The 12,406-nt window shown below is 35.6% G+C and overlaps 1 protein-coding gene across 4 annotated transcripts in view; it reads right to left on the bottom strand.

Annotated features, from left to right (window-relative positions):
* Cnc (NFE2 like bZIP transcription factor cap-n-collar) overlaps positions 1-12,406 on the bottom strand; it is a 105,282-nt gene that overhangs the window by 44,464 nt on the left and 48,412 nt on the right. For all 4 annotated transcript variants that reach the window (XM_070314439.1, XM_070314438.1, XM_070314440.1 and 1 more), the window contains exon 4: positions 501-811. In XM_070314439.1, the coding sequence (XP_070170540.1) occupies positions 501-811 (311 nt within the window). The remainder of the gene's footprint in view (positions 1-500; positions 812-12,406) is intronic.

The raw sequence follows: 12,406 nt of genomic DNA, 5'->3' as shown, positions 1-12,406 counted from the left end.
CGATGTACATTAATGCGCTTTTTTGTCGACAAGAGATTCAGTTGAACAAGAACTTGTTATAGAAAATTATAACTTTATAATCGCAAAAAAATTTATCTTATACTTTACGTGTTTGAGGAACACGCACACTCTAGCCAACCCATATAACCCAAAAATATAACTTTATTATTATTATATTATTATTATTATTATATATTATTATTATATGTAACTTAAATAGAGACAAGGAGTGAGAGTGAGAAAGTTTCAAGTATCCTTATCGAAATCAAAACTGAAATAATTGTTGCTGATCTTGTGTGAATATAAACAATAAAAGATTATAATTAATCACAGAAATAATAACATTATGAGAATTATTTGCAGAAATAAATGCAAATAATATTTTACGTTGTTACGAGCGACTAATTTAAAAACAAACAAACTATTAATATCGCTGATTTTTTACGAAGACAAATTATAGTTGCTTTCTTAAGTACAAGATACGAAGATATCTCACAAACCTCTGGTTGAGCCTCATCGAGGCCAACGAGCTGAAGCGCCTCCTCGAGATTAAATTCGTCGGGCAAGCCTAGAGTATCGTTGCTGAGCAGGCCCTCTACACCAGCATTTTCCAAGAGACTACTTCCGAGTAATTCTGATGTAAAGTCATGCTCAAGTCCTAGAGTGTCGTTTAGACCCAGAGAATCATCGGTTAGGTCAGCCAAGGGATGATTGTCCAAAGCCAACGATGCTTCGTTGAGAAGCGGACCGTCCTCTTCGATAATGCTACTTCCACTTCCGTTCTGACTACCGGAGCTGAGAATATATTCACCTGCAAAGAAGTAGATGTTCGTAGGAGATAAATTAATCAGTACTTTACTAAATCGATCGTCGATAGCTATCGATTCGCGAATCGAACGGGAGAGGAAGAAGCGTTTCCTCGGTTATACGGTTCATCGCGAAAAATACGCGTGCCTCGAAACGACGAAGTAATTAAACGTAAGAGAACGTAAACAAGTTCGCGTGTATTTGCAAGGTTCACGCAGAGATCATTTCAATCTCAAGAACATTTAATTAGTCGTCTGATTGCATAGTATGTTACTCAAGAATGTTTCTCATTCGCTCTATTATGCAATTTTATTCCGACATGTCATTGACAAGTGTTATTATAGATTTCCTTGCACGCCATTCCATAATTTTCATTTACGGTAAGGTAGCCGTCATGGAATTAACATTATTACGCGATATATTTGTATTATTGTTTAAAAGTTTGCTAACGCATAGACATTTATACGCGTTTGTATTAATGATAAAAATAGCTTGCATTTCTCTGCGTATAGTCAACCTATTTGCATCGTTAAGAATTAAAGCGAATAATGATCATTGCGCGCTTGTATTTTAATCGTGTGTATGTTTATGTAATATGTGGTATTTATAGTTAGGAAGTAATACTCATGGATACATTAATTATAGTACGTTCACATGAAATAATTACTTAGTCTGTTTTTATCTAACCATTTTTCTTCATTTCAAGAAAATTTTTTCACCACGTATTTTAAGAGCTATTTATAATAATTATTATTTGTATTATTATTTGTATAATAATTATTTTATTATGCGCACGGAAGTTATCGCGAGAAAAAATAAATTCATAATATTTTACTTTAACTTATGACTCTCGACAGGAACAGTCCGAAGCGCGACGTTTGAAAACTGACATCTAGCAACAGGCGGATAAATTTTATTGAGAGGAAAGGGAGAGGAATTAATTGAAGCATAAAGGGATATTGTTGAAGATCCACCTGCTGGTTTAAACAACCCTCATATGTTTCCGCCGTCGTCTCATCCCCTACGTACGTATAAAAGATGACATGGATGAGGCTATTCGAATTATTTACGGTTTCTGGAATGCGTAACGGATAACTAAAGCCATGTATGTATTATTACTTTCATATATTTCAAACGGATAAATTATACGTTTTTGTATCCAAATAATGAAAAGTTTACGTTGAAAAATGATTTGTCTCTTTTTCGATAATTTAAATCGTTCTATGTTAAAATATGCCTGAATAAAAATACTATTGTTACTTGTAGTCGCAAAATAATTTTATTGTGTTCTATTTATTATATTACAGATTAAGAAAATTTAATTTGAATATTATGTCAATATAATTACGCACACTTCTATTTAATAAAATTAAAATATCGTGAATAAAAGATCAATAATTTGCATAGTATTAATTATATATAATTGAGTATACATTCTGGCTTATGTTATAAATTTTGACAACTATTTTATTATATATTTAACTCAAACTTTATATGTTTTATTTTCATATTTATAGCATTATTTCACACGTGACTACAGAGAACACAGGTAAAAAAGCTTTTAAAATTTCTACCTGGTCTCTTGACAAAATGTCGATAATATCGAGCAGCTTGAGCGAGCTACTTCTACGTGTGAATATTTCCATCGAACACAAAAGCGTATAGCCTTTTTCTCCCCGCAGCCGAAGCGCGCGCGATGTTATTAAAGATAATAATCTCATAAAATAATAATTCCTCTTTCGGGCACTGTCTGGGATCCAGGCAGGTCCGTCCGACGAAAGGACGGACAGGTTGGCCGTAGAAGAGGAGGATTTTCGTTCTGCGCCGGCTTCTGCCGGTTAGTGCCGGTGCCGGTACGAAGTAAAGAGGGAGATCTCACCTTTTGGATGCCTATTACATTAACGAGTGGTAGCGGCCATTGTCTGGCCCAAATGCGAAGCCGACCGCGCGATAATGGCCGCCTATAATTTGAGGGAAGTCGGAACAGCCCCTTCCCGTTCGATGTTAAAGCCTATTTAAAGCTCGGGGAATTACGAGGTGAAATTTCAACCACATACATCGAAGTGTATGCTACGCGTAATTGGTACAAGTATCATTTTTAACTAATGCAGCATAATTTTTTGTGACTTTTATCATTGTGTTCTCTTTCTGCTTTTCTCTCTCTCTCTCTCTCCTATAAACAGAAATTTATAAAATGAAATTTTTGTTACGCTCTTATTCCCTCACAATAGAGATTTAGTGTATATGGTAGACAACATTGAAGACAACAAGTGCCTTTCAATGCAATTTCTCTTTATTCTCCAATAAAAAGAAATAATTTCTAATAAATATGTAATATGTGAATATTTAAAGAAATATAAATTACAATATTTCGGATAAATTAGATTTAAATAAATAAAAAAAATGAAACTTAAAAATTTTTTTTTTTTTTTTTTTTTTTATATATATATATATATATAAAGTTAGAAATTGGAAATCTCTCACTATAAAGTAGAATTAATATGTCAGATATTTCTCATTGGATTTCATTTTTTGTCAACTTCAGAAACACGAGGGTACATAATATTTTATATATCTCACGCGTATAAAATTATTTTCCTCTTCAGAAAAGATATTATAGCGTTGTTTATCACATCCAAAGATAAAAACATGTTGTTTTTTTCAAACTGCGTTAAACCATTAAACTCGTCCCTGATGGTTTTAAGCATTGCAATTACTAAATGCGATTGTCATTTGAAAAAGTAAATTCTCAGTTTTCCTCAACATTGGAGATTCTATCGTCGGAATAGATTTTTCTCCAACCAAACCCGTCGGGGAATTCGCCCTATCACGCTGCATCTAATGGCGCGGGCCCTCCGGCTTTTTCAATTCCACGGCTTCTTTGAAGCCCGCGTTCGCTTTTTCCACGGCCACGGGAACGTCGACAGATCATTTCTCATATTTCGCGTGCACGCTTAACGACCATTTTCTTCCGCCCTCCCTCTCTTTTTCTTTCCCTTCCCGACCCGACGATCCGCCGCGTTGGATAATAATTCTTGCATTACTCGACAGAATTTTCGGTGCCGACCGATCCTCCCGTGCCGAGTGCCGGGAACACGCGCTTTCTCGTCCGCTTCCTATTCCCTTTCTCGTAGACGGCGTATTCGACGCGTTGCCGGAAGAGAATCCTCGAACTCGAATGCGCCGGCACGATTGTCCTATTCCTGGGGGTAACAAATATACGTGTATGCGTTGCGACCATCTCATTCGCACCCCTCGACAATAAGCGACGTTCCCGATACCGGTTTACGAACTTAACTCCGGAACGGAATTTGACATCTCATTTGGAGGCAAAGAAGCGCGCGGATCATCGCGCGTCACCTGCCGTGAACGATAAATTGTAATTGCGATCATCAATCCTGATCGATGCCGAACTGTCGGCCGTTTCGTCGACTCTTATTTCGTCGGACGAGTGTGCAAACCGGTCGATCAATTGGATGGACGCGTCCTAAATGTGTCTTATCATATCTCACGTTTCTTAAAAGTTCCTTCTTAGTTGATATTTTTAACTGAACACGCAAGTTTATGTGTAAATCTTATAACGGTAAGATAATTAATAATTTCAACAGTTTATTTTGAAGAATCTTTGATAAAGATAACTGTTGCCGTAATAATATAGAGATCTTAATAATATTTCTAATTTTATTAATCGGAGACAAGTACTATAATAATGTAGAATTTTATATCGTTGATTTTCTAGAAATATATTTAAGATAATAAATATATTTAAAATAATAAGCTGATAAAACTATGACTGATGTCAATTAGCCGTCGTACAAATTTATATGAAACTTTCTACTCGGAAAATAATTGTATTTGCGATTTTTTTTTTTTAAATATTTGATTACGATTCTCATGACCATGCTTAAATCAGTCATATTTAGAGAAAATATGTATTTATATAATATAAATTATAATCAATTATAATCATCAATGTATACATAGAAATGCAAAATATTAATTCTTCAATAATGATTAGAACATAATTAAAATATTGTAATGCAAAAATGTTTGAAAAATATCCAAAAACAAATATATAATCAAACAATTAATCGATTCTAAACTAGGCTCTCTCTCGTAAGCATTGTCAATAACATATCGCATCTCTGTTGTCAAATTGATGACGATTAAGACAAGATGTCGTTAAAGCAACTACACGTGCTCGCGTTATGTAATCCTTCGAGTCGCGCTCTTTCATACGATATATTGTAAATACAACCGCCTGGCGTTTCTGTACCTTTATCTACTACATACCTTATTTACTAGATTCCAATATCGTTGAAGATCATCCGGAAAGTAATCCAAAACGCCGTTTCACAACAATAACCACAACCACAGCGATATTGTTTCAGTCACCAAATCATTTTGTAACCGCGGGCAATTGTCAGGGTACTTACGCCCTTGCACTAAGCACTTTGTTTTATTTACAAAATCCGCGTCTCGGATAATAATGTCGTTTTAGAAACTTTCATAGCGAATACCCGGAACACCGAAGATATATAAGGCGAATCCTCAGCGCGTCCTTTCAACGCCTTCAGATTTTTACACTGATCTTGTACATAGATATCGTATGAATAATCTTAGATCATCATCATCATCATCGTTGTCGACCAAGTACTTCTGGCAGAAGATTTTTCAACGGGGAGAAATCGCGAAAATTCGAAGCACACGGATTATACCGAGGATTGAACAAGGCATTCCCTTTATCGCGTCGTGGCGCGGATCACCTCTGTGTCAGACAATCCGATCTTGAAGAGAGTCATGATACTCGGGCACCGACAGACCGAGTTCGAAACGGGCGCAGCATGGAGTCGACTGATAGACTATCGTATAGCCAGGCATTGCCTAACCACGGGCTGGTCGCCCGTGGGTATTGTGCCAAGCCACGGGTTCTCCGTTAAAAAACGGACCAATCACGACGGGGTTGGCTGTTACTCCAATATGGCTGCCAGACAATGCGCGGCTCTGAGAGGAGATGGGAAGGAAGGGAAGGTCTCTCTACCCGTAATGCCATTCTCCGGCTCCCCACTGCGAACCGGGAACGTATACCCGGGCTTGATCCGCTCGACGTTGCCGTGCCACGGGCTTAGTCAGGGGTGCATCTCGCCTCGGCATAGCCCCGAGTCATCCCCCGACTTAGCAACCCTCCCTCTCGTTCCGAAGACCGCGCCAATTGCTCCAATAGCGTTTGTCGTAATATCGGTCGCAATGGGAATCGGTCTTACGAGATACCATTTTTCATTCTTTCTCTTTTTCTCCGAGATTGAGATAATTACGCGCGTTATGCGAAAGTCTAAAAACGTAATTACGAAAGAAGGGTTTTATTTGTATATTGATATCTGAATTGAAAAAAATACGATTAAAAGAATTGCGCTTTCTTTTGAAATTACTAAATATTGATAATCGAGCGACTTCGATGAAATCTTATCTTTTAATTAATTAAACTTTAATATAATTTTAATTTAAAGACTGATTCTAAAAACATATAATAATAAACATATTAAGTTATTGTATATGAAGACTGATTCTCATCAAGAATTTTGATTTTCGATTTAGCATCGACTAAATCGATTACTAAACATATTGTATCTTGAATGATAGTAGCATATGCGTTTGCGAAATAATTTAAATTTTAACATATACACGTGGTATTTTATATAACAAATATCAGAAAAAGGCAAAAATTATATAAAAACCACAGAGGCAATTTGTAAAAAATAGAGATCCATTACTGATATGATTCAGTATCAGTATTGTTTTTGTACGTTTATATAAACATGCCTATTTAACCCTTGCAGTGACTAGCCGTTCTAAAAGCCAGTCACTAGGTTAAAATCGCCGGATGATAAAGCTTGTAAATCACCGCTGTTAAGATGCTATCTAAATCCTGTCAAATGCTCGCTCCATTGATACCCTTTATTCTTGTGTCGTCACTTTCATTCGAACGAGGTTCGAGATCAGCTGGCATGTATTGGAATAATTTCATAATTGCCACCGATACGGTCAGTATATTTATTATGCACATTATACTCTGCACTGTTTGACAGTGACACCAGATATTCGATAAATGTGTAAATTTTGTGATCGTGACAATTTTGGACGATATCACAATTATATTCATAGTTGAGTCATTTCTCTTATAAGTAGACGAAAGAAATCTTTTATTTTCAAAAATATATTTTTTACGTAAATAATATTTTAAAAATATGTACGCGCGCGCGGATGTATAAATTGAAATTAATTCAAATTAATTGCTCGGAACAATCGATGTCTTATTGTAAAACACAAAATGGGTTTAACGCAAACGATTGTCGCGGCTTATATTAAGATTCGAAAAATGCTGCATCGTTTTCTATAAGCAATTAGATGCGAATCGATTTAAACTACCCAGAAGAATATGACGCTATTTCAATTTACCATGCCAACGTCACTTCATCATGAATATGTCGAAGAATATTGCCGTCTAATGGCAAATATAGCGCTGATTTATTAACCAATAAGTGCAAATCATTGTATCTGCCAATACGCCATCGCGAACGAACCTATAGGGCTATCGACAAAACTGTAACGTAACAATACACAGTCAATCCTGTAGAAATGTCCTGAAGAACGCAGCCTGAAACACCTTATGCAGCCGATAAATAATAGTGGCTGCATGAACTTGTACTTTCCAATATTCCGCCAATATTTTGGGCTCGTTCTGGAACGGCGGCTGACACCAACGCGCTCTCTTTGACTTTTTCTGTTCGTTTCCTCGTCAAAAGTGTAATAAGAGTTATTCAACAGGGTATTCAAAGGCAATACGCCGTCGGAAAGTGGCCTGAACCCTTTCATTGTTCTCCTTTGCCGTATACTTAATAAAATGTCGCGAAGCGACAAATTTTTCATCATTCTTATCGTCGAAAATTAATACATGAGCTGTTAAGCGGAATAATGGTATGTATACAGGGTGTCCCATTTTAAAGGACCCACTCAAATATCTCAGAAACACTGCGTTAAATCGAAAAATGTTTCAAACAAAAGTTGTATAGCTTCAAGGGGGCCATAAGATCGTGACAATGATTTGAAAATGTATAAAAAAAAAAAAAAAATTGTTTTCAAGAAAATTATTTACAATGTATTTTTTTTAAACAATTATTTGTTTTTTTTGGCACTAATTAATTTGTCTTATTATTCTGTACATAGAAGTATTACGGTAAAATTATCGAAAACTGAATATTTTACGAAATATTTTATTTTTTATATCAAAATATGTCAGATTAAAATATAAAATAACTCAAAAAGTACTTAATAAAAAAATACTTTATTATAGCGTTTTGGAAAGCCCTCGATGTCAGCTACAAGAATACTAAATAAAAAATGGGGGTTTCCGTTTAAGATTTTAAAGTTGACCTTCACATGACCTTCAAATGATTTTCCAAGGTCAAATCATTGTCATCAACATTTTTCGATTTAACGCAGTGTTTCTGAGATATTTGAATGGGTCCTTTAAAATGGGACACCCTGTATATATATATATATTAATAATAATAAGTCATACTTTTCAAAAAGTATAACGCTTATTTATTTTGATGTTGTGTAAAGAGAATATTTTTCTTACACTTCTTCCTATTTAGAGATAGAAGAAAAAATAGTACAATAAAGTAGTTGAATTTTACAATTTAAGTGTTTTCACGGTTACGTTGCGCACATTCTACAAGTTACGGACATCAATAGCTATTTCGATTAACAATGAGATGTGAGTTGCACCGGCAATTGTCAAACGAATTCGAGCGTCGAAATTCACGATAAGGTAAGGTAACATAATTAAGGGAATAATGGTAAGTAAAAAAACGTTGGTCATCGCTCAGACAACGGATGTTCCACCGTAATCGAATACGTTCACAAAAACGATGTCACACCTCTCTTTTCGAGTAAACAGTTTGCAGATCCGTGAATAAGTCGCGACACGGTTCGGTAATCATGAAAGTAAATACGAAGGTCTATATCAAACAACGCAATATAAAATAGATGTCGTTACAATTAATAGATTCATTTTTTTTTTTTTTTTATAAACAAAAATGCATAATTTAAAATTAAGAAAATATAATTATGCAAACTAGAGTGGATTTCTGTACTTCGTTGGATGATAGTATAATTTCAACGGATGCGCGCGATTATTACATTCAAATAGTACAATAAGATGAGCGGGATTAAGAAAAATATGCAAAATTAGGTTCGAAAATTTCCGTTTCAACAAAAAGGGCAACGAAAGGGCAAGGTATAGCGTAAACGACATTCATACGCAAGGAGGAATTCTGAAAACGAGGTCAGAAACCTTGCTAACACCTCGTACGTATACAAGTCATTCTCGATCTGGTGGTGCCCGTCAATGAGCATTGTTGCCACCTCATAGTATGACGTTCTCTCTTCGTGTCTAGCTTGCACTTTTCGATGGCCACGCGTCCACCACGAGAGCCACAAGAGCGGTAGTCAAGTCATGCTTAGATGGTGCATTTTTCTCATTTCAACTTCCGAAAACTTCGTCTCCCGTTACGTATCTCCTTTCGGCTTGTCGTCCTCCGTCATATCAGAGCCAGCCGGTCAGACGCGATGCGACGGTGTTTTCTTCAGGTATGCTCTTTACCGTATGTATATAAATTACGCTGAACAAACTACGGTAGCTCGTAAGGAATATTTTATTATAATGCGTTACCTGTCCAATAAAGTTTACGATTTATTAGGTACTTTACAAAAGTCGAGTGTCGGCCTGTGGGAAACTGTCTCTTCGCGAGACAGAGATGCTATCGCGATTTTATATCCAGAATAATACGCTCTGTACGTATATAGGAAGATTTATTATACATTCTCACAGACTGACATTTTAAAAATAAAACTTGAATTCTTTGTGTAATTTTCTAAAGTAACTTTTAATAACATTTAGATAAGAAATAATTCAAAAGCACAAATTTATGTATATAAATTCAGCAGATTCTTCAATTTCGTTAAAGATATAAATGTCTATGAAAACTATTCCCAATATTTAGTTTATGTACGTATTTGAGTCATATTAATACAACATGTTTTAGTTGTCGTACGTTGATTGTCTTATGTTAATCTAATTCGCAAGTGCTGATTTATAATATGTCTCGGTCTGACTTCCAAAGTTCTTTGTTGCAAGTTGTCGTGATGGACAAATTCTTCCGCGAGACATAGTAACCCACATGACAAAACAGATTTTAAATCGGTCGATCTCTAACTAATATCATCTTCTTCATATGTGAAAGAACTTTCGTTTCCTTTGATTAAACGGAGAAATTTTTATACATACTTCTATTGATTAAAACATAGATCATTCATTTTCATGAGAAATTTCTAATTAATATAGCGTCGTATACATATTCACAGTATACAATTATTTTATAATGCGGTTTAAACAAACTTCGTATTTCTTCAAATATTTATGTTTCTGTATTTATTTATATCTTGTATATTTAATATATGGTTTAGAATAACACCCTCCCGATAAATGCTCTCATGACTCTTTCTTTTCCATATTCGTTTTGTCTATTTCAAAAAACAATAATGCTAGAATCAAACGGCGAGATTTTAATCACCAATTAAATTTTTTTCTGAATAGATACCCTTTTTTTTATCGAATTTAAAAATAATAATAAATCTCAGACTAATAGTAATAAATCATTTAATAATATCGCGAATAAGTGTATGTATTTTCTAAGTAAGTATGTACGTATGCCATTATTTCTTCTATCATCCTATTCATTGTCAGTCTATTTCGATATCTGATTGATACAAAATAGCTGTTACTTTTATTATTCAGAAATTCTCAGGAAAGTCCGTCGACAAAAAAATACCTTGACGCATTAATGACAGGTTGGAGGTAGAACAGAGAGGGTGTCTAGAAAGGGCTAATGGTACTTCAGGTGACAGGCTGACCTTAACCCATGCGCTCTGATACATATCTATCCTAAATCAACAGGATTCCACCACAAGAACGCGCTTTACTTCTGTCCTAGCAGTCTTTTGTTTATTTAATGTTTGGCTTTGCATTCTTTTCCACACTTGAATTTGTGTTTTATTCGGCTTAGTCAAGAATATTTTACATTTCAATATAATTTATCAATAAGAGGAAAAAATCTTTAAATAAGACATGTACAATATTTATTTATTTAAAAAAGAAAATACACAATTTCTGAGAAAAACTGATATTTCTAGTAATTTATAACTCTTTTAGATAACAACAGAGACTTGAAAAGTGTCGTTACCATCATGAATACTGCGCAGCTGATGAAAAAGTTTCTTCTTGAAAAGAGCGACCGCATTATATTATTATCCGGTAGCAGAAGTCGAAAGTCGAATTCGGTGAGGTTTCGACGAGCGGCGAGGAGGTACGTCGATCGCTTATAGAACTAGCATGATTTGCAAAAAACCTCACAAAATCGTAGAGACGATCTCAACCAGGTAACGACTTCTACAGACTGTAGACAAGCTCTATTGTATGGCGGCGAGAAGTTCGAAAAGCTAAAAGGAAGAGAAGGAAGAGAGAAAGAGAGAAGAAGATGCTACAAACTTAATTTTTCATCGTTACTGGCGACTGTCGTCATCTCCGACATACTATGTAGCTCGACTCTAATACGAGTTTTATGTTAATGTTTTAATCCGCCGATAGAATTGAAACGTTTGAGATATACGAAGGACATGGCGAAGAAGCGGATGAGCGGCCGCTCGTGCTCGTCGAGAAGGAATCCAGCCCTTTTGTCGAGCACGTCGACGCGGCTTTAAAATGGGCGCTCTATAGCAACGCTGTATTCGATTTTATTAATGTGAGATTAACGGAGAGATTAATTAAAACGCTCGGACGAAGGAGAGGAATCCGGCTCGCCAATCTGGACAGATATAATTACGCCGGATGTTGCGATCGGTCTTCGAATCGCTACTCGATTTGCAAGTACTATGCGAGAGAAACGCATAATACATTATTATAATTATATTTATCAATGTCAGCCTTCATTACGGATAATGCTTGTATGTTATGTGCTAGCGAGATATTCGCAAGATAATTTCGAGTATTATCATTCTGCATCTTGCACGACCAACGTATATTTTACGAAGATGGAATTCGGAATCCAATTAGCTAATTAATTTCTTGGGGATCTGCGTATTTAACAAATGTGTGAAAGTGCAATGTATTATATGCACATAGATTATCTTAAAAAGTCGAATATACTTTCTCCCGTCCCTACAAATATGTATCGTAAATATGTATGAATAATCTCTTTTAGAGAAAAAAAGTATTTTTATTACAAACAACTTTCGGATCTTTATCACATTCGCATCTCCCCGCATGCTCGCAAAATGTTTGAATTTCGTCGAGTATATATATATATTTTTGTATTACATATTTTATGCTGGCGCGATTAATATATTCGCATTACGTATTGTGCCGGCACGAAGCTAGACGCGACGTCGCGGCTATTGTTGCCCCGTCTATTTTCATCCCGAGGCTTCCTGAAAGTGCCCTCCTGGATTCGTCCCGAATCCGTGGCGTGCAACGAGCCGC

Source organism: Polyergus mexicanus, unplaced genomic scaffold, assembly GCF_030449975.1.
Source record: "Polyergus mexicanus isolate NDT 795.1 unplaced genomic scaffold, iyPolMexi1.0 SCAF_27, whole genome shotgun sequence".
In the NCBI taxonomy this organism is placed as follows: Eukaryota; Metazoa; Arthropoda; class Insecta; order Hymenoptera; family Formicidae; genus Polyergus; species Polyergus mexicanus.
Note: the sequence above shows the minus strand (reverse complement) of the source record. Positions and strands in the feature narration are given on the sequence as shown.